Below are 24,114 nucleotides of genomic sequence, written 5' to 3'. Positions count from 1 at the left end.
CAGACCCATGCACACAGAGACTGTTGTGTGCTAAAAGCAAAATGCTTCCAAAACTGTCAGCAAACTGATGTCAAATATTTTTAAAAATACATGATAAAGTTCAGCAGAGGGGTTCGCTTTTGGGGGTGATTTTAAACTGCATCTACTTCCAGGTCTGATGCTGTCAACAAACTGAACTCCCTTTATGACTAACTAAACTGACATTCAGATTCCCATCAAGGGCAATAAACCAAACAAATAAATCAAGGAAGGGGCCAGCGGAACAGACTGTTAACATGCTCCAGGGTTTTATCGCTGGACATGGTTTAATCCCTGTTCCAAACCAAGGAGCTGTAAAGGCCATTACAGTTCAGCATTTAGTAATTTAGGAGGAGGTCAGCCAAGACGGGCATTTCCATGCAAAATATTTTTATACTTACAAGAACACCAAACAGCCGGTTTTATCAGTCTTAGTGCTGGTGGCTTATTGCACAACTCTCTTCTTACTGCAGCAGGTCACTCCAGCCCTCCTTTCTGCTTGAGGGCTGTGCGGGTACTTAGACCCACAGCAACGCTTTCTTCAGATTAACCCTGGTACCCTCGTCCTGAGGGAAGCGTCTGAGGCAGGAATGTGAGCTATAAGGGACAGGAAATGCAGCTCGCTGCTGGGAGAAAGCACTAGATAAAGCTGGCGTTTTACAGTCATAGAATATCAGGGTTGGAAGGGACCTCAGGAGGTCATCTAGTCCAACCCCCTGCTCAAAGCAGGACCAATCCCCAATTTTTGCCCCAGATCCCTAAATGGCCCCCGCAAGGATTGAACTCAGAAGCCTGGGTTTAGCAGGCCAGTGCTCAAACCACTGAGCTATCCCTCCCCATTCTCTATGTGTGGCTTCCATCATTCTGCAATTCTTTGCCTGTAGGGGGCAAGATATTTCTGAGGATATTTGCATAGTGGATCACTTTTCTGGCCAAAAGTGAACAGTGGGGAATAATAAACACTGCCTTGATATTAAAGAATCGGAACAAACTTCTCTGGACTGGTGCCCTGTGGACGGAGGCCATGCACAATGGAGGCCGGGAAGCACATCATCACATGGCTGAGGATCCCAGGGAAGGCAACCAACAAAAGTACACTGCAGTTAGCCCCCGGGAGCGGCACTGGGAGTGGGCGGTGGACGCACTGTCTCAGTGTGAGCTCCCAGGATGCACGGTGCCTCAAACACAATGCCCCTGGGAGCGCAGCCGCTGCTATCCTCAGCATACATTCCCCTCCTGGAGCCAGCTCCTCCCGTAGCGCCCACGTGGAGATGGAAATGGGGCTCCCCTCATCCCCTCTGGAATGCCTAGCCCCACTGTAGGCACAGGCTTCCAGCAGACCCCGCACAGAGGACTAGGATTCCATGCTTTCTCTTCCCCCTGACCTCCACACCAACCAGGGCAGGGCAGAATGGAGCACGGAGGTGGAGATACAAACAGCAATGCACATGTCTGCAGTCCCCTCCGACCCAGAGACAAGACTGCTCTGCCAGCAGACTTAGCCTGTGGTCCCAGGGAAGCTAAGCAGTTCAACGTCTCCGGCAGCACAGCCAGAAAAGTAAGGCCTGTACTTGTCAGCTGCTGAATTGCACGGTAAAATCCACACAAACACCCAGTGTTCCAGAGAGGCAGGTTTAACCACCAGGATCTCTGGAGAACGGTGGACGTTTTCCTGGAGTCACTATTTTTTTTCTTTCCAGTTTGTCTTAGGAGGAGGGGCTTTTTGTTGTTTTCTTCCCCCTTACTAAAACATGTCTCACACCGCACACCCCTTTTAGCCTTGAGCACCCTCCAGAGGTGAACGGCTGAGTTAGCTGTCGGCTTCCAGGAAAGGAGGTACCTTTGATGAATACCAAATCTACAGACTTCAATCGTTTCGGTGTGTGCCACGCTTTTAATAAGTTATTTCCATGGGAAACCTTAGTAACTCAGTTATAAATCAAGCCTATAAACACCTCTCCTCCTCAAAGTACCAAAACAAAACATCTATGACTGTAACTCTGAATTCTAACTTCTCCCTACCAGTTCATATCAGAAGCCAGAACTTCTCCTTCATACCATTCACCCTATTCAAAGGTCGTAAATAAGTTATCTCCAGCATTCAGCAAATCTGTTTAAAAAACAAAACACACACACACATACAGAGAAAAAAGTCAAGCTCAAACGAAGCTGTCCCATCAGATATGCACTATTTAAAAGATACAACGGGAGTTACATCAAACACGTTTTTACTACCTAGAAAGTCACATCCAATTCCTAACAGGGAACAAGATTGTAATGTTTTGGCTAGAAAGACTAAATTCATTTATTTTTAAATAACTTGTTTATTTCCTGATGTTTCCTTTTTAAGTGTGATGCTTGGAGAAACGAGAGCTATGATTATTCTGTGATTCAAGGTCAAACATCATAGCTACTCAATGAAACAGAGACAAAAACATAGTTTATCTGGTGTTATGCTTACTCAGAGAACTTCTACATGGAAAACATTCTTGCTAACTACTCAAACCCGCTTCCAATTCCAGGTAAGGGGGGAGGAAGGCAAACTGTTTGTCTTTTTTGTAAAATGAACAGTGAACCTTCACTTCACTAAGCTACTTAAATGGGAAAGTCAGTCCTCTAATATTGCCTGTCCCGGCTATTTCACCTGTCCAAGCCAAAGTCTTTCTGATTAGACAAATCAGCTCTGTTGAAAAACAAAGTGCTCTTGGAGTTATTGTTTCGGGCTGTCTGCAAATTCAGACAGGCATTGCTGCACCAGTTCACAGCGAGTTCAGGTTTGGAAGGCTTCCTTTGCAAACGTAAGGGTTAGAGAATTTATTTCTTTGTAAATCACACGTGAGATTCTGGAGCACAAATCATACAGCAATTTAAAAATGATCTGGAATTATGTGGCAATGTACCCATGATTGCATTCTGCATGGTCCCTGGGCATCCCATTTAAATCAACGGGAGCTACATGTGCATGTCTGAATGTAGAAGTCTGGTCTGCGGGGTAGCTCTGATATAGTGGATTTGGCGCAGGCAAAACGCTGATGAGACCTAACTTTGAGTGCCAGTTCTACCACTGACTGTTTATTTGACCCTGCTCAAGTCATGTCTCGGTGCTTCATTTTCCCATTTTTTACATGGAGACAATGGTGATTTTCCACTTTTTTCAAATGCCGTAAGATCTATAGAGAAGTGCAAGCAATATTCATCATAATGGGAGAGGAAGCACAGTTCTTTGGCTAAGGGCCTGGGCTGGGACTCAGGAGATCTCGACTCAATTCCCAGCTCTGTGACAGATCTTCTGGGTGACCCTGAACAAATCACTTACTCTCTCAGTGCCTTGGTACCACGTCTGTGAACGTGGGGTAAAAATCATTTTCTCCTAATCTTCATCTATCTGGTCTATTTAGACATAAGCTCTTCGGGTCAGGGTTTGTACAGCACCTAACACAACGGGACCCTGATCTTGACTGAGGCTTCTAAACACTATTGTACTAGTACTACCATGGTCACTTACCCTACAGTGATTGTGGTTCTTCAAGACGTGATGTCCACACAGATTCCACTCTTGGCACACATGCACCCCATGCACGCAAGATCAGATTCTTTTTGAACCAAGATGTCCACTGAGGCCCCGCACTCTGGGAGCTGGTGCAACTACCATAGCCTAGAGCGTAAGGGGCAGGGCAGCCTGAGGCACCTCTCAGTTCCTTCGCCAAGAAAGAATCCCATATGTCAGGATGCCGAATTATCAGGGACACCTCTCAAAGAACCACAGTTACTGTAAAGTAAGTAACCATCCTTGCGTCTTCGAGGGACGGTCCATGCAGATTCCACACCTGACGCTTAGCGAGCCATAACCCATGCTCAGAGGCAGGAAACAGGAATTCTAATTAAATATCAACAGAAGGACCTACTGAAATCTACATCTGCTCTCGGAGCCTGCCGCAAGGCATAGCAAGTACTAAAAGTAGGGACTGAACTCCAGGTCACCGCCCTATGTACCTCAGTCAAGGGGACGATACTCAACAAAGCTGCGGACGCTGCCTGGGTTCAGTTAGCCTGAGACCTTTCTGCCACCCACTGAGATAGTTTTGGCAAGGATACCAGCTGCCCGCTCATTTGTTCTGCAAATGCAACAAATAGTCTAGGTGAGGCTCTAACCTACCCAGTCCTGTCTAAATAAAAGCACCAGGCTCTCACCACACCCAGCACTGTGCTGTCATCGTTTGCACTGCACATCCAGAACGTACCCAGTTCCAGCGAATGGAGGGTCATCCTCTCGTCTCTCAGCCTGTCCAAGATGGGAAAGTCTGGTACCAGTCCCACAGCTAACAAGCAAGTGCCGAGAACCGTCTTGGTGCTGACGAATCCGTCCATGCCATCTGAACCCAAGCCACCTTAGCTTTGGTGCCAGTAAAATGGGCATGGATATTTTCAGTGCCACTCAGCAATGAAGTAGGTTCTGCTGCATGAGTGGCACCAGGGGCAGCACAATCATTGCTGCGTGACGCGACCACCTGAGCCGATTTTCCAAGACTCTGCCTTGAGGCTCTTCGATGTCAGAGCTTTGGGGAAGAACTTTTGTCTCCTGCCTGGGGAGGGAGATCTGTGCATGCCCTGGTCTCTGGAGAATTGTTTCTGATGGCCTTCTCCTGGCTCAGCGCACGAGTGGTGGACCAGTGAAGCAACTGAGCACCCTTTGAGCATAGAATAACATCATGGCTCACGGGGAGAGACGGGGGGCAGTCACCAGGGAGCGTAACTGACCATGGGGGGAGGGGGTCCTCTCTGGTTGCTTGCCTGGATAGGAAGACATCTGCATTGATCTTCCTCAGAGATGCAGCTTCACTCTATCTTCTCTGAGCGCGCTTCGAGGGGATTTGCATACTGAACAGTGCTCAGGAACATGCCCTTCTCCTAGCCACAAGAGACAGGGTGAGTGCCCGGTATTTATGGCATTACTGTGTCAAAGATGGACTAATCTCGAACCCTGGAGACTTAACTTGGGCCATTTGGAGCATATGTTTGCAGGAGTCTATACCTTGCACAAGGGGGTGAGGGAAACAAGAAAACAAAGTCCAAAAGTAGCTAGGCAATAGAACGGGTTAAATAAAATGTCTCTAGTGAACTAACCACCAACTAACTAACTCAGACACTGTGGGTTCTGTCTCAAAGCCACCATCGCTAGCAAGGAAACGAGAGGTGGTTGAGGCCACTCCACCCTTTATAACTTTGGCTACGGTGGTCGCGAGGGCTCCCAAGAGGCAGGTGTGGCCCCAACAAACACTGTTGTTCAAAAAGTATCCGGTCTCAGATGCATGGGGCACATGCACACCCACTGTGCAATCCGTGTGGAAAATCAGTTGGGGAACTATTATCATCATAGTTTGGTCCCAGGGTACAAAAACACTGATTAGAGAACCTCCTCCAGGCAAGGAAAGTGTCTTTTATTTACCTGTAAAGCACCATGCATGGCTACTGTATGGCATTATGATGTGCAGTGTGCAGGGAAACAAGATGCCAAGTGAACATGGGTCCTACAATATACAGGTCCATGCCATGGTCTTCCTCCAGCTGCCCCTCTCTGCTCCCATAAAATGAAGCTGGGAAGAAGGCTACTCTTGGCTGAGTTTCCTTTCCAGCCTTTAAGCAAGAAGGATGTGGTGTAAGAGCTCCCGGTCTCTGCATACCTGATTGTGATGTCACAGCCAGGGACATTTTCCCTCATCCCAACCTGGAAAATGCCCTTCTCAGGAAGCCAGTATGATTATGTGATTACTTCCTTTCGGCCATGTAAAAGGCAGATGAGCTGAGAACAACAAACTTTACTTGATGTTAGCAAGAGCTGGAGAGTTAATTGATTTCATTATACATAAGTATCTTACTGCATCCACAATGGAATACTCTGAAGGCCCTGTTCACTCGACATGCTTATTTTTCATTGGCTACTAACACAGCTCTATTTAGGTTTTATTTCAAAGAGGAGGAGGCTGCAGGTAGGCCCATAACAAGGTAGGCTTTTTAATGAACAGGTGTAACTCACCTCAGAAATTCTTCTGCAATTGCTGACCTGTTGGCTGAATTTCTTCTCCATTCAGATGCCTGACACTAAGGCCTACATTTCCCAAGTGAGTCTCCACTCAGGGTTTGATCTTGCTCCCACTGAAATCAATGGGAATTTTCTCACTGATGTCAATGGGAGAAGGCCTTAAATATTCACCTGTAGGTTTTGTTTGAATAGTTACATGCATGCACAAATGACAGCAGACTCAAATACAAGGTTCATATTTAATTTTGCAACCCAATCGGTGATGTGTTGCAATATTTAAATGAAGTAAAAACTGTGCACAGGGATTTATCCTCTGCAGTCTGCTATAGATTATAGGACATATAACATTCAGCTTGATCTTGGGAGCTTTTCCTTCCATTTGCAAAACATACACCAGGTTATATTCATTAAGTCCAATGGTTCCGGACAACGTTTTCAGCAGCACATGGCACTAGTGGACCATCCTGTATTATATTATATTCCTTATTCCTACACTAATATAATGGACTCTCTTTCCATGTTACTAAAAGTCAACCAAACTGCACAGTCTATTGCTTGTTTTTCACCCTTCTCTTAGAAAATAAATTTCATTCATAAAGTTGTCATCTAGGCCACCTACAGAGGTAGGTACAATTCTAAATCCAGTGCAGACGCCCATCAGTGTCTTCCCTTAAACCTGTTGGCTTTTGGTGTATTTAATGTCGATCCAGAAAGACTTTAAACTTTTGCTGTAAAATAAACTACAACACCTGGATTTCCCTGCCACCTGCGTGTTCCAAAATATTATACATGCCATATCACAGACTTTCCCTAACTTTCCTTTTAAAGATTAATTAGTTATCTGAACAGTGATTCACCTTGTTGTATGCAAGTGTTGGCTTTGATGTCAATTCCAGACATGGTAAAAATTCTGTATTAACAAAAACAAAGTGAAGGTACCTTACTGTTTTGGGTTGGGTTTTTTCAACTTACTGAGTAATGATATTGCTCAGTCATGCTCTGTGATTTTAATTTAAAGGTTTATAGAGCCTTTATATGGGGAAAGAAGCCAAGAATTATTTTCTAAAGTAAACTGGAAAATAGATGCACTTTATTTCCCGTTGGCAAACTAGGACTATGGAGGGAAAATATTTAATATAAAAACATCTGACAAAGCACCTCCAGGATGTATTTTTTTGCATCAAAGAAGTAGCTCTTGGCAACAAACACGCTACCCTGACAAGAAAACTTTTTAGCCGAGCCCTGATTGTTATAGTCTGCTCAGAGTGGGGAGACATGCCAACTAACCTGAAGTTAAATATGAAAGAAAAAGGAAAAACATTACAGGCGCAAATAAACATCTGTCTACGATTAACCTGGATGCACAGACTTGCATTGGCTTTTTCAAAATGAACTTTTAAAAAACGATGCAATAATTTTACTATTTAAGACCCTGATACTGCAAATGCAGACTACCCACTTGCATGGAGCCCCAATGAAATAAAAGGGGCCCTGAGCCCAGCAGGCTGCTGTACATGGTAAATTGCAGGATCAAGGCCTAACTCAGGGAGCAGTGACTGTTGCCTATGCAAAGAAATGGAGAGCCTGGTACAAAAAATGATTTCATCTACTGCCACAATCCCAAATACAGAGCGAAATGACAGCAAGAGGCGGAACCCGCGTTCCCAGGCTCACAGGCACCACTACAGAAACAAACGTTTCACCACCAACAAAAAATTCCTTCCCGGTTTAATTTATGTGAAAAATAATGTCGGGTTTTCTATTAACAGATAATTTCACAATCTCTCTTCAAACCTGGAAAGGTTAATGTTTGCCCAGTTTCCACATACATCCGCCTCAGATATTTAGAGGCTTTTTTTTTTCATACTCCTAACAGAGGAGATCTTCATAAATTTCCTTCTTAGCACAAATCTTGGCAGTCTTTTGGGAGGGATGGGCGGTGGAGAGGGGGTATTCATTTCTCCAGTCAGTTGGGCCTCAAAACATGTTCCCTTACGTTCATCCTAAATGCTTGCTGAAAGCAGAAAATACCATGCCCATTGCTTTGTGCCTTAGCATTGTTTTGAGTTGCAATTCAGGAGCGTATTCCTTCTTGATCACTAGGACAATTCCATTTCCACAGCTTCCCTCCTTCTGCTGCCCCATTCGCACACCCACCTGTGTGTCACCCCCAACCTCAAACAAAGCCTAGATCAAAACCACTCTCATTGTATTTAAAAACCCTCCATGACACCTACGTGTCACCCCCAACCTCAAACAAACCCTAGATCAAAACTGCCCTCATTGTATTTAAAAACCCTCCAAGGATTTCCTTCAGGCTGCTTCATAGCCAGTCTCTCTCTATTCCATTTCTTGTTCCTCTGCTAGGTTAGCACTGGCCTCCCCTCTCTGTCCCTCCACATTAGTGCAGGGTGAATAATTTGTAACAAACCATTTATTTGACAACTCTCACCTCTTGTTTTTGGGAGCCATCTGCAAACAGAGCTGTATTTTCTAGACTCTACTCCTTATTCAAAATGTTCATTAATTTCCACAAATAATTCTTTGTCTGGTATGAGCATTTGACATTCGAGCTGGTCTGAGCGGAGGCAGGGAGGCCACATGGTGAGCTTTCTGCGCCCTCACTGGAGACCGTGAATAAGGATTCTGATGTGAATAGCCATGATCCCAAAGCTGAAATCTGCTTTTCACTAATATTCTCACAGTACTAACAGTCACCATTTCAGATACACATTCCTGTCAGCACACTCGATGTCTATGGGATGCAAACTCATCAGGGGTGTGAACGCAGCAGAAGTGAATAATTTTAAAATCCGGAAGAACGCATGCGGAAAAATGTCTGCTGCGTTTGCCCACCTCTGCTCCACAACATCTGCCATTATTAGCGCGAGAGCCTTCTCCTTTTCAGTTCCTGCCATCTGCAGCTGCTTTCCTGTCTATCTCCCCATCCACCGCCTCTCCATTTCATTTCAATTCTTGGCCCATAACTCGTTTTTCTCCCTTTCCTGTAGTTCTTATCCTCCCCCCCTTTGCTTTTACGCAGTATTTAATTCGAAATCACTTTGACGTATTGTACATGACTCTGCAAGGTGCTTAGTGCCTCCAGAGTCAGAATATTGACTCCAAAAGTTGACCCAAGAATACTGACTCCAAACAGGAGCTTGAAGGTGTGCAACATCTTACAGGGTGGGGCCCACAGGTTATGCAGGCTGGCCTGGTAGAAAATAAAACTGAATTGCATTGGATCAGTAGGCATCATTACACATGTAACACAAACACACACCCTACGAAGGGAATAAAGTTTCCCTTCGGACAATGTTGACACCCAGGGTTAGCACTTTGCAGCAAACACTCAATTCTCAAAGGAATTTCCATAAGCACAACACAAAGATCTATACAGCCCCTGATTAAGAGAGAAATAAAGAACAGGCACGTAGCGACACATGAGAAGTTGTGGAGACTAGCTGCTCATGTTGAGAGAAAACAGCCTTCACAGAAGCTTGGCACTGACTCTGGCATGGAACAGGGCACCACCCATTATTCACTGAACAGTTTCCGTGGAGGCACACAGATCGATCTCCGTCTGGCATAATGTGCGCACACTGGGTTAAATGTCCCATGGCCCCCTGCACAGGAGTGAATTTCACCCACAGTTACTGCAAAGCTGATGCCAGCCTGTTTCTGCATCTAATATTTATGCCCTTCTACTGTTGTTCCAAAAGGAATCTAGCATCCCAATACCTCTGCTTGCTCTTGAAGCCCCAGAGGGCAGCTAACTGCTCCAGGCTTTAGTCTATCATAGATAATAATAAAGACAATAATATTTTTCACCTTCTACCCAAGCAGATCAATATGTTTTCAAATCATTAATGAACATCTGAGGTCCCTGTGAAGTATACGCTATTAACCCAATTTTATAGATGAAGAAACTGAGGCATGGAAAAGTGAAAGGGAATTTGTGAGTCACTGACAGTGCCAGGAATAAAAACCAGGAGTCCTGACTCCCAACCCCAGGCTCTACCCACGGGCTCAGAGCCTCTGAATGGGGATCTTCATATGGAAATGACGGAGCCGTAGGGGACAACGCTCAGCTCCTAGGAGTGGGAGTGGGGTTATTTGTTATGTGATCAAGCTAGGTGCATGCCATCAGGCTGATTGGCTCCCCTCAAAGCACTGGGGAAAGAATGGGGATATGGTCAGTACTCAGAGTAAGGTCCAAATGGGACCCATCTTGAGTGGTGCCTGAGCATTTGGAACCCCTGCTGAAGTTCCTGGAAGTTACAGATGCTCAGCCCCATTCAGGATTTGGGCCACTAGGAACTTAGTCTGATGATGGAATGAGAACCGAGTGACAGACTGAGCCTGTTAGGAAGTCAGATTTGCTGTTGAAATGCTAGAGATGCAAAGCTCTAAGAGAAGGAGACTGGAAACCTGTAGCATGCACAGTACTAGGGATAATACCCCCAACACAGCCATTACTCTTCATACAGCACATAGCATATACCCGTCCAGGCTCCAGGAGCAGCTGACAGCCCCACTAAATTAGAACTGGGGGTCACTGTTCACATTCATTTATTACAGCTGGACAGACATTGAGCTGATGTACAGCCTGCTGGGTGCTTGGCAGTGGACAGTAATGAAGTGCCAGGCTATAGGGTTTTGAAAAGCTGGCTGTGCAGGAGAAGACATCCCTCAGTGCTCAGGGACCTAGAAAGGTGAGCAAATTCCACTGCCCCATGGACCGTCCTACACAGTGCCTACTGCAAAGCATGGCTCCGTCTGCTTGAGCGTGTCACAACAGTAAAGAACCAGTTTCCACAACAGCGCAGCCCTCTAAATGCCAGGCAAGTCTAACGGGAACAACAGCTTCTTGGCATTTCGAACAGGAGCCAACTGTCTGGGAAAAAAATTATTGCTAATGTTCCATCAATGATGAGTCACGGGGCTGAGGTTTTGATTTTGGGCTGTTGGTGTTTTTTGTCCTTTGAACTAGCAGGCCCCACCTCCTCCCCATGGGACTGCAAGGAGCCCAGGGGTGAACACTGCAGCACTGCGGACCCAGTCTGGAGATTTGCTCTCTGCAGTCAGTTAGGGCGGGTATGCTGCTCCGCTCTGGTGCAGTGTGTTGCATGCACAAGGGCAAGGTAAACAGTAGTGAGCCGGGCACTACTGAGAGTACTGATGGATGGCTGCCAAGCTCCCCATGACTAGTAGCAGAAGAGCAAGTCTGGGGTGGGGCGGGGTGGGGGGAGAAGCCTGAGAGAATAGCACTGTCACGCCCATCCCTTTTCTGCCCTTTGACTTGCAAGTAAGGGAGTAGGCAAGGAGAGCGTCTGCTGAAGATGGAAGATTGCACGTTGTTTGAGTCTGACTTCGCTTGTGTTCATACCTAGCATCCGCTCACCAGTGCACTGGAGCATGAGCAGCCAGCGCCCCCGCCGTGTATCTCACAACGACTCCAAGGATCGGGGCCCACAGCTGGGTCCTGCTCACACTGAGCGGTTCTACTAGCAATACGTAAGTCGTTCTTACCAAAGTTTCGACCTGGCCATCACAGGACCAACCACACGCCCCTTCTCACGACTGAGCCATGTGTCACTCTGTATGTACACATGTGCGTGCATGAGTGTGTGTGCGTGTGCACAGATAAGGACTTGATTCTGAAAAGGGCTCAGCATTCCGGTCCTGATCCAAGAAGGCCCTCAAGCATATGCTTAATGTAAGCATGTGTACCAGTCTCTCTGATGTTCTCAGGCCATTGCAGGATCAAGACCAACTTGTCCTGTCCCCCGACCCCCTTAAATACAGACCCACAACAATCAGCAGTAATAATATATAGCAGGGGAAATAACTCCAATGAGGAAAATATATGACCTCTCTATATACTCCCAAACCCTAAATCTGCAGCTACTTGAACTAAGAGACTGGAGACTTTGGAACCAAACATTCGTATTTGCCTTTTCTGTGCAATCCTAATCTTCAAAACCTGTTATATCTTATCAAGAAACCAGAAGCAGCAACCCAGGTTCCAGACTGTGCTGCCTTTACGGGTTGCTTGCTCATGGGAGAGTACGCTTGGCACAGCATTATCCCGGAATAAAAGATTTACTTTACTGACCAAAATGTTTTAAGCCCCAGCTGAGGGAGGGTCCAGGGATTCCACGGTTGTGTGCATTTGCACAGAACAAAAGTGTGAACATTCTGCACAATACATTTAAGAAGCTTTCCTTTATAGCTTGATAAATGTCTGTTTTTTCCAATGCAATCTTAAGAAGGCTTTTGATAAAGAGAAAAGATAAGATTAGCTTTGGTGTGTCCTTTTCCAGGCTATGATTAAGCCACCCATACTTTTCAATTTTCATAGTGGATTTGCTGGTTCATTAGAGACTTTTCAAGATTTCTAGGATCAATACAGTGCTCATGAAAATAAGGCCAAGTTCAAAAGGAGAGGGGTTTTGTTTTGTTTTACAGAGATAACCATTTGACTTCTTGCTAAAACTTCCTGGCTAGAAGTTCATCAGTTAAACTAACAACAGTGAAGAATGGACCTCTTTGTTACCAGAAAGTGAATTTTGTGGTTTTAGTAGGAAAAGCATTTTTGGTGATCAAAGCTAAAGTAATAAATAGTAGCGGCTTGATGCTAGATCCAAAGTTTTCTTATTTTTGGAACAGGAGTTGAATGCACACTTTGGTTTCTTAGATACACGGAGAAGGCATGGCAGACCTAAGTTTTGTATGTCATTGCATATATGTAAGTTGCACCAGAAACTAAACAGACCAAAATATGGCACTTACATTGTTCTATGTTAAGTTTTTCACTTCCTGCTTGACAACACGCATGGGTTAATTTCAATGAAACTCTTATCCTCTATCTGTAACCATGGCCACTGGGAGAAAATAAATCACCTAGCCCCAGACTCTTATTAAGAGTTGCACCACTTGAAACTACACAGTGGGAGAGAAGGTATCCAATTTCAGTGCAATCCTGGTCACGTTAACATTATGTTGTTCAAGTAAAAGCTAAAATATCTCTTCTACTGCGGAAAACCTTGCAGACGTCCAACTCAGATAACACAGTAACTAAATCAACACCATCCATAGGCACTCTGTTTCTAAAATTCTGCAGCTACAGTTAACAGCTATCATCCAAGTGCCATAAAAGCTAGGGACATCAGAAGCATTATGAACTTATACACAGCACAAGGAATTTGTTAGAAATTGCAAACATATATTTATTACAATGAAACTCAAAACAATCCAACTCCCCGCAATCAAGTTTTCCCCTGCTATGGACAATTGACAACAGGCACATTTGATTCAGTTTGTCAAAACATCAAGACGTATTCTGCACCAAAAGAATCCTAAAGGGCAATGAAAATGAAAAAATGTGTAAGGGAGAAGAGCTCTAAATTATTATTGTGCTGCAGTGCCAGCCACCACCACATTCCTCTTCAAAATGCCATGTGGTATGGAACTATTTAAATGCCCCAAGAAATACATCACTCTCCCAAAGCCTGTGATAAACTCTTTGACAAGATAAAAGGAGTAGGGCAAAGAGGCAGTCTCCTAACACTATTATACAGGCAACATCACTCAGTCCCCTAGGGGGAGCCACAATCCTCTGATGATCTTTAAGCATGTCTGTAAACCCAATAACCAGCAAAAGTGGGATTAAGAAAACAAAGGGACAAGAAAGCTCATACCTTCTGGTGTATTTAAAAATTGAGCCTTGCCCATCTGGGCTCGCCTTGTCACTGAACAAAACAAACAAGACTCATCTCTAATACTGCACAACATGTGAGCTGTATTAACAGCCACTACCAAAACTAATTAAAAGTAGCTGTATCTTTCAGATATGTAATTCTGGAACAATAACAAGTAGGTGTGATAAAACAGTACCACCAGGCAAAGGAGCCATAAGGACTAGAGCAGCAGCTCCTTGACTTTATTGGTTAGAATCATAGAATATCAGGATTGGAAGGGACCTCAGCAGGTCACCTAGTCCAACCCCCTGCTCAAAGCAGGGCCAATCCCCAATTTTTGCCCAGATCCCTAAATGGCCCCCTCAAGGATTGAACTCACAACCCTGGGTTTAGCAGGCCAATGCTCAAACCAGTGAGCTATCCCTCCCCCCAAAACATGGGCATGACACACGTACAGCAGTAAACTCAGATCCACCTGAATGGGCTTTGAACTGGAGTTTGGCATTCTCAACCTGGGATTCAGGTATTGGCCCGAGATTGGTGGCACATTACCCTACACCTCTGAACCACTGTTTTAAAAACTGCTGTGAATGGATGGAACATCAAGCTCACGTATCGTTATGGTTTGGGAACAGCTGCACTCGAGGATATACCGTATGGGGAAATCTCAGACTGGCCAAGGAATGGGCAAGTTGACCTAACAGACATGACTTCTATAATTCTGTGAACCGTTACAAAAGAACGATCAAAGGACGCCCACTCCGTAAGTGCACGTGCCATTGACTGAACATGAAAGGTTGGCCAGCCATTCCGCCAACGTTTTATCCTTGCTGTCTGAGGTTCACCAGAAAGAATGGTTCGGCCCACCACCGCACTGCAGTAAGTGGAGTTACACCAGAGATGAATTCCATGGAATTGCACCATGGTTCCTGTCCAAAGCATCTTACAATCTAAGTCTCCAAACCTACAAAGTCTTGCCAGCGAGTCGACCTCTCGGCCTACGTGAAGCCCCATTAAAATCAATGAGGTTCTGCACAGATGGTGGGGAGCCAATTCCAGAAGAAGGGCCTATGGGCCTCATTTTGCAAACTCTTGCTCACTGGCTTCAACAGGACTGTATGGGATAGAAGATTCTGCTCGCCTGAGCACGGGTTTGCACACTAAGTCCTGAAACACAACAGTTAATTCATGCTGTAAGTATTCACCAGGGACAGTACAAAAAACTCCATTAAATCTGAACTGCCCATTCATTCTTTTTATGATAAAATATCTGGCACTTAGAGACCATTCTTAACTCACCCTTCTGTGTCAAGGTTTGAGCAGGATCTTTTAACAGAGGGTGATTTTATCACCCTCCAGAGTAGGAATCAGGTTCCTGCCCTAACTCCGAATCTCCTTGCTTTTCCAAAGGTGCATCAGACAATTAACAACATTTTAATACAGCTTGGATTGTGCGAATAGCTCTATTTGACCAACCAACTTGAACAGCCCCTTCGTTTTTTTTCTGTTTTCCCTCAGAATCTCACATACAAAACTATATTTAGTTCTGCTCTTCTGCTAAAACCAGCAAGTACAGCTCCAACACAATAACCATTCAACGGCTGATGTGTTAACGTCTGCCAACCTGAGAAGTCTCCAGGAGTGATGTGTGGTGAGTTAGTAGCCTCTGTTTCAGTGTAAGACAACGTGGAATCTGATAGATCTGGAAAACAGGAGGAGAACATTTAGTACTTCTGTGCCACAAGCACAGTGCAGCCGCTCACGGACACACTGTGCCACTTTGCCTGCCCACACCTTCCACAGTGAAACTGCTGCTGACCCAGGGCGGAAAGTAAGTGCTTAACTTTTCTTCTCTGACATGCAAAAATGAAAAGTTTCAATTGCTTCGACCACAAAAATAACTACAGTTCAGTTGATTAAACAAGTAGAAACTTGGTGCGTACTGGATAAAGTTACGTTAAGCCTCTAAACAATTCATAGTTACTATACCTAATTATCACCATTAAAATTCTTGAAGCTGTTTATTCTTGCTTCTTTCCTTCCTTCCTCTTTGCTGAAGCGAAGGAAACTTTGTTTTAACAAGTTAAGAGTCCTTGTTATTCTCTCTTGCCTACCCCTTTAATTAAGCACTCAAATGTTTGCTCACAGATTATTTTTTCAGTCAAATAAATCCACGAAGCACATCTCACTGGTTTCCACATCTGCAGCACAAGCAGCTTCTAAAAGGAATTAATTTTGAGCTTATTTTTTCTTATGTAATGTCAACTTACACGACCAGCCCTTTTGTTTTCCGGAATACGCTATGGCTGGACCTCTGGTGTGAACCATTAGCCATGAAGCAGACTATCCTCCACTGCAAAAACCACTGTGAGCTACTTCTCCGGGTCAGATGGTGCCTCTCAGCAAGGGGCAGCAAATGCACTGCACCACCCCAAGTGTAGTCCCAGGAAACACTGTGACTCAGAAACACCCTGCCAGGACACAGCTCCCTCCCTAATTCCCTTGCTCTGGGGGTTAGTAATTTGCTGCTGGCCCAGACCATCAGGGAATTAAGAAACTTCCCACACCACCTCAGCTGGCACTGCCCACCCCTCCCTGCCTACCTGCTCCAGGATGTAGAGCAGTGGTGGGCAACCTGCGGCCCGTCAGGGTAATCCGCCGCGGGTTGCCCACCACCGATGTAGAGAGTACCAGGTACACAACACCCATGTGCTCCACAGCAGCCCGGCCCAAGGTCTGAATAGCCTGCATAAGGAGTGTAAAGGAAGTTCTCACTTCCCATTAGGTCTCTGCACAGGTGCACTGTGCCCACCATGGTCCAGCCTTTGGCTTTTGTTGGGATTTTTTTGGTTGCTCGGTTTTCTTGTTAGCTTGTTCTGAGTTTTTTTTAGAAAAGATCAAAGTAGCCATTTTGAAATCTTTCCTCAGTCCTTTCGGTCTGTATGACCCCACAATTCCCAGTCTGGTGTTCCTGGGTGCACAGAGAGTTCAAGAGTGGGCCCTCTCTAAACCTCTTTGAGACCTCAGAGTAACGTATTTGCCAAGTGTGTCCTTATCTATTTGGCAAATTCTGAATGTTTCCTCATCCCCCCTCTCCGTGATTCTAACAGCTCTGTGATGAACTGTGATGAACTCTCTTTGTGTACTTCCTCTTTTGTGAGCCAGCATTACTGACCATGGGAGAACTAAAGGAGTAAGATACCATTCAAAGTGACTGTCATTGGAAGAATCTGGCCTATTGCCTACAGAGTCTCTCAAAAAAACCACATCAAACTTCCCCCCTTTGAGGTGCACTTGTTACTTCCTATTTACCTGGATACCGTGAAAGCCAGGGCAGAATTTGGCACAGCATCTACTAAGGGAATATATGCTTTGGAAGGCATTCGCTATTGAATTTTGCCAATTTTAAAGTAGGTCACATTTTATGCCTCGCTGTGACCAGATTTATTTCAATGATATTTTTAAAAGTCGGAATAATTCACTGGAAAAAATGAAATTCCATTCAAATGTTTTACAGTATGGAGCTTATAGAGCTCATGTCTCTTAATAAACACTGTACTAATAATCCTTAGCTCTTACATAGCGCTCTTCATCTGGAGATCTTAAAGAACTTTACAGTGAAAGTATAATCGTCCCTCTTTTACAGAGTGATAGGCCCCAGGTGACAGAGCAGGACAGTTACAGAGCTGGGGATGGATCCCAAGAGTTCTGACCCCCACTCCAGCCTGAAATCCGATCTAATATCCAATAAAAAACTTTAAGTCTGATAACCAGTCATTACATCTTCATTAATAATGACAGTGTTTCACCTGAATGCAGATTTATTCTGAAAAATACAGATGTAGCAAAGAATGTGTATTCATATATAAAACCCTTCGTAATAAAGATATGATAAAAAACATACAGAAGATTTTATTTTTATTGTGTATTTCTGATAACTTGTCAGCTGATGCTTGTTCAGAATTAGCGATGAGCTCCACGTTCCTATATTTTGACATTTGCCTTACACACCAGGCTGGAAACGACCCCGGTAGAAAACAATACAACATTTTGGTTATGAACCGTGAATGTCCTAAGAGTTTGTAAAGAGAAAATACTTACCCAGTGGCTTTTGCTCGTCATGAGGAGACAGCCGAGAATAAGGAGGCGGGGGAGACTCTGGAAAAACAAGACCTCATATTAGTGCTGTATCAGGTTAAAAGTTCAAACACTCAAGTTTTCCCTCCTAGGAAGTAATACTTTGGTGGTAAGGTAAATCCCCATTTAACATGGCAGAAAAGTCATATGCAAATAACTCTTGGCCAAGATATTTCAAAAAGCAGCTGGTGATTTTTGGTGCCCAATTTAACACACCTATAAGGGGTTTCCAAAAGTGCTGAGCACCCACCCTCTGGAAATCAGGCTCCTTTAGAGCATCTCCAAAAATCCAGTTACCCAAAATCATCAGTCCCTTTTGAAAAGCTTGGCTTTTATCGTCTGGTCATCTGTCTAAAATATTCCTGTTTCAAAACATAAACATGGGCTTAACAAGAATTAGCTGGATATTGTGTCACAAAGACTAAGAAGCTGCATAGCATAAATTAAAAGACATTATTGTCGGACATAAAAGAAAACATCATGATCCAGATTCTGATCTCATTCACACCAAGGTAAATCCAGTAAACCCAATGAAGCAACTTAGGTCTGTCCCTATAACTTCCTAGGTAGAATAAAAGGTCAGTAGTAATAGCCTACCATAATGGCATGTTATCCAATCTAGCTACACTACCCCAGCCTTGATTCAACAAAGTACTTATGCATGTGCTTAGCTTTAAACATGAGTAGGTCTACTGACAGTTGACTCAAAGTTGAGCATGTGCTTAAATGCTTTTTGAATCAGGGCCACCTACATAGCTCTTGGACCACTTGCATAGATAAGGACTACTCAAGAAAATAATGGTTGTACGATAACACCCTTTAATTGGTCAGACTTTTCTTTAATTGATCAGGTTTGAATGATGAGAGTATAGCAGTAGGAATATTCTACCTACCACCTGACCAAGATGGTGACGGTGATTGTGAAATGCTCAGAAAGTTTAGAGAGGCTACAAAAACAGAAAACCCAATGATGGGGGATTTCATCTATCTCCATATTGACTGTCACCTCAGGACCAAATGCAGAGATAAAATTTCTAGACACACTAATGATTGCTTTTTGGAGCAGCTAGTTCTGGAACCCATGAGGGGAGAGGCAATTCTTGATTCAGTCCTAAGTGGCACACAGGATGTGGTTCAAGAGGTGAATATGGCTGAACCACACGGTAATAGCAACCATAATGTAATTAAATTTAACATCCTTGTAGGGAGGAAAATACCAAAGAATCCCACCACATTTAACTTCAAAAAAGGGAACTACACAAAAACAAGGAGGCCTAGTTAAAAAGATAGTAAAAGGAACAGTCACAAGTGTGAAATGCCTGCAAATTGCATGGAATTTTTTTAAAAACACCGTAAGAGAGTCAAACTATATGTATACCCCAAATTTTAAAAAAGCAAAGGACCACAAAAATTGCTACCATGGCTAAACAACAGAGTAAAAGAGGCCATTAGAGATTTTTAAAATATTATTTTTAAAATTGGAAGTCATATCCTATTGAGGAAAATACAAAGGAACATAAACTCTGGCAACTAAAGTGTGAAAGTATAATCAGACAGGCCAAAAAGAATTTGAAGAGCAGCTAGCAAAAGACATAAAAACTAACAGTAAAATTGTTTTTAAGTACATCAGAATCAGGAAGCCTGCCAAACAATCAGTGGGGCCACTGGACAAGCGATGATAAAGGATCACTCAAGGAAGGAAGACAAGGCCATTGCGGAGAAGCTAAATGAATTCTTTACATCGGTCTTCCCTGCAGAGGATGTGAGGGAGATTCCCACACCTGAGCCTTTCTTTTTAGGTGACAAATCTGAGGAACTGTCCCAGACTAAGGTGTCAATAGAGGAAGTTTTGAAACAAATTGATACATTAAACAGTAATAAGTCAACACAGCCAGATGGGATTCACTCAAGAGTTCTAAAGGAATTTAGATATGAAATCACAGAACTACTAACTGTGGTATTTAACCTATTATTTAAATCAGCCTCTGTACCAGACGACTGTCGGACAGTTAATGTAATGCCAATTTTTTAAAAAGGCTCCGGAGGCAATCCTGACAATTACAGGCTGGTAAGCCTAACTTCAGTACCAGGCAAACTGGTTGAAACTACAGTAAAGAACAGAATTGTCACACACATAGGTGAACACAATATGATGGAGAAGAGTCAACATGGCTTTTATAAAAGGAACTCATGCCTTGCCAATCTATTTGAATTCTTTGAGGAGGTCAACAAACATGTGGACAAGCGTGATCCAGTAGATATAGCGTACTTGGACCTTTAGAAAGGTTTTGACAAGGTCCCTCATGAAAGGCTCTTAAACAAAGTAAGCAGTCATGGGATAAGAAGGAAGGTCTTCTCATGGATCAGTAACTGGCTACAAGATACAAAACAAAGGGCAGGAATAAATGATCAGTTTTCACAGTGGAGAGAGGTAAATAGCAGGGTCCCCCAAGGATCTGCAGTGGGACCAGTGCTGTTCAACATATTCATAAATGATCTGGAAAAAAAGGGTAAACAATGAGGTCACAAAGTTTGCAGATAATATAATTACTCAAGATAGTTTAGTCCAAAGCAGAATGCAAAGAGTTACAAGGGGATCTCACAAAACTGAGTGACTGGGCACCAAAATGGCAGATGAAATTCACTGCTGATAAATGCAAAGTAATGTGCATTGGAAAACATAATCCAAGCTATACAGAAAAAATGATGGGGTTTAAACTAGATGTTACCGCTCAAGAAAGAGATCTTGGAGTCACTGTGGGTAGTTCTCTGGACACATCTGCTCAGTGTGCAGCAGCAGTCAAAAACGCGAACAGCACAGCATGTGAGGCACCATTAGGAAAGTGACAGAAAATATCATAATGACATTATATAAATCTCTGGTACATCCACACCTTGAATACTGCGTGCAGTTCTGATCACTCCATCTCAAAAAATATATTAGAATTGGAAAAGGTACAGAGATGGGCAACAAAAATGATGAGGGGTATGGAACAGCATCCACAGGAGGATTTAAAAGACTGGCACTGTTCAGCTTAGAAAAGAGAAGACTAATGGGGGATATGATAGAAGTTTATAAAATCATGAATGGTGAGGAGAAACTGAATAAGTGTTATTTACCCATTCACATAACACACAAATTAGGGGGGTCACCCAACTAAATTAATAGAGAGCAGGTTTAAACACAAAAGCAAGTTGTTCTTCACACAACGCACAGTCAACCTGTGGGACTCGTTGCCGGGGATGTTGTGAGGGTCAAAAGTATAACTGGGTTCAAAAAAGAATTAGATAAGTTCACAGAGGTCCATTAATGGCTATCAGCCAAGATGGTCAGGGACACAGCCTCATGCTCTAGGTGTCCCTAAACCTCTGACTGCCAGAAACTGGGACTTCATGACAGGGGATGGATCACTTGATAAACTGACCCAGCAGGGCCATTCCCATGTTCTTTCTTTTTTTTAACTGTTATATAAATTTGCTTTTAAAAATTTAACATTCTAAAAAGTGAGGGCCAAATGCTATTGGCAGGGTCATATCAATTAATTCCTGTTAAGCAGAAATTCCCACTGGCTTCAATGAGGAGTTCTGCTTACCATTCAATGGCATGATGTGGCCCCCAGACTATTGAGATTCGAGTGTTTTCTACTGTGACTTGTAAACAAACGGTTTGGGCAACACAATGACTCCCTAACCTATCTGCAGTTCAGTTTGGATTACTTTATTAAAAATAACCTCAATCTCCAGAGCGTGATGGTTTTGATTTGGACTGCAGTCATTCACTGCTTCTGCAAGAGTAAAGGTCCTACATCTTGAAATGAGCATCAGTAACCATAATAAAACAAGAGCACACAATTCTCTGCCTCTGCTCCAGTGCACAGGATCTGCACAGGCAAGACCGCTTTCTCCCAAGTATTTAAGAGCTTCAAAGAACAAAAAAAAGTAGCCAACATTCCAGATTGTGCTGATTCTAAAGGAATGGGATCTAATTGCGTTAGTGGTGTCTGCAAAATGTACTTCTTACATTCTAAAAACAGACCTATCACAGCACTAGATTTCCTGTGTCACGCACAGATAGCATTTTCACACCCTTCTGCTAGTTACACACTGTAAACCTAGTGATAAAGGGGTGGGTATCCAATGTGAACACACACATCAGAATCCAGAGTAGGCACATAGACATGTTTGAAGAAAGGGCATCAAGGCCAGATCCAACTCTTACTGAATCTCATTTCCAGATTGCCCTCAATGGGAGCAAAATCCAGCCCCAAGTGGGTCCCAACACAAATTGGCAGTATGAAAATGATAAGAAGACAGTTAAGATCTGTGCTGTTTCTTTGTGGTTTTAATTCTACATTGTTTGGAAAGCTTTTCCATAAAAAGGTAACCTGTACATTTGTGCAGATGTAGCCTTCTCTAACGTAAATACACATCTGCTACAATAAAAATGTGATTTCATGCTCAGGCACCGTAATCTTCAGGGGGAAAGAACTGCATTAGTTCTCTGCATAAAATACAGTCGTTTCTTACAAAAAAATTGGTACAGAGCTAAACAGGATTTCTGCTTGAAAAATAAATAAATAAATAAAAAGCTCTTCCCAAGAAAAAGGAACATTAACAAGATATTTAACAAAAGAAAAACAGCATTTATGCATGAGCTAATGAACCTCAAGCAACTTCAGACTATGTGAAAGTTAAGAATGTTCTTTGGTCAAGACTTTCCATCTTGGAATTTCTTTCGTTCTTCTATTCTCACCCTGTATTTTTACACAGAAAAAGGATAAGTAACTTCCATTATTTAGGGTGGGCTATTTGGTTCCCTCCGCCAGGTTTTCTTTGCACTAAAACAGCTATCACAAAGGAGTATGTGCTTTCTTCCCCTCCTAAAGCCTAAACTGGCTGGAAGAAGTTAAAAAAAGGGTCACTGCAGCTTTAAGAAAGGCAGCGGTAATTGCCTAGATCCCCAGTCAGCCAGATAAACAGCTCGTCAGACTGGCGCCAGTAACATGCAAACTGCATATTATCACCACTTCTTCACCTAAATAGCGGGGGGGGGGCCCTCCTTAGGAAAAAAAGGGCTTTTTAAGCACAACTTGAAACTGATCTCAATGCAAAGGGGACAATGCCGGGCCACATAAAAGAAAAGTTTTTGTCTGTTTAATTCCTGTGTTCTTTGCTTCAGCAAACCTATGTTTTTCTAGGCTGCCTTCTAAAGTCACTTAAAAGCTGTGTCTCCTTCGGTGTGATTTAGCTTATAGTCACAAAGTGACTATTATGACAGCAAAATAACAAATGGGGAAGCAAAGAGACTGGGGTTTATTCCTAGTTCACGGAGGCTTCTGGGAGAAGGGGCTTTTAAAACATCAGTTGTATTAGTGATTAAAGTATTTCTTAGAATGTCCATCCACAGACATGAAACAGTCTATGATCTGTTGGGTCAAAGGCAGGCTCCTTTTAAATGAGAACAGATAGCTCCACACCACTGATCTCAGCAAATGCAGCGCTCTGGAAGTTTTCCTGCTGTCTCGAAATGGGGAGGGGGGGGGGAAGGAAGTGCCACTCTTTCAGATGTCCTTTTAAAAGCATGTTTGGAGAAAGAGCCCAAGGAAAAGTCCAGTTTGTCTCCCTCAATGACAGAAATTACAGAGCCTTATCAAGCCACGCATCAATGAGTGCCGGCTACGTGCACTATGCAACCAGAGCCCAGCCGCCTTCTGAAAGAGGGGCTGCGGGCTCCCTTTGGGGAGGGCTAGCTCAAAAAGGGGTGATTGTAAGGGGGGTACGAGACCTTCTCCAGCTTTGGGAGCCTCCTCCCCCATTGTTCATAAACCCCTCATCCTCACACAGGCAATCTCCGGTGTTGGGGGTTAATTCATTCCGGGGATCTGAGTAGATTAAATCTACAAACTCACCATGGGCTTTGCCTCGTGTACAGTCTATTGCCCCACCTGGCTGCTCCCGCTCCCTCCCTGCCTACACACACACACACATATTCCTGGGCCACTCGTGGCCCCTGACGGACAAAAACAACAGATCCCAGCAAGTAGGTAGACCAGCACCAGGAGAGCTGGTGAAATGGGTCTCAGCCCGGCTCTCACCAAGAGACCAGGGCAACAGAGTTTGCCATTTCTGCCCCATGCCACCCGAACTCACTTGTCTGTTGTGTCATGTGGCTGGTGCAGACCAGCAGAGTGCAGGGGGGCTGGGGCTGAGACCTAC

The 24,114-nt window shown here is 43.9% G+C and overlaps 1 protein-coding gene across 1 annotated transcript in view; it reads right to left on the bottom strand.

Annotated features, from left to right (window-relative positions):
• The window catches only part of SMAD6 (SMAD family member 6), a 75,535-nt gene that overhangs the window by 49,115 nt on the left and 2,306 nt on the right, over positions 1-24,114 (bottom strand). Inside the window, exons 2-3 of the mRNA XM_077828227.1 lie at positions 17,863-17,919; positions 15,386-15,463 (exon numbers count right to left, since the gene is read on the bottom strand). Coding sequence (XP_077684353.1) covers positions 15,386-15,463; positions 17,863-17,919 — 135 coding nt within the window. The remainder of the gene's footprint in view (positions 1-15,385; positions 15,464-17,862; positions 17,920-24,114) is intronic.

This window comes from Eretmochelys imbricata, chromosome 10 (assembly GCF_965152235.1).
Source record: "Eretmochelys imbricata isolate rEreImb1 chromosome 10, rEreImb1.hap1, whole genome shotgun sequence".
Classification (NCBI taxonomy): domain Eukaryota; kingdom Metazoa; phylum Chordata; order Testudines; family Cheloniidae; genus Eretmochelys; species Eretmochelys imbricata.
The sequence above is the reverse complement of the archived record's forward strand: the minus strand, read 5'-3'. Positions and strand labels throughout refer to the sequence as shown.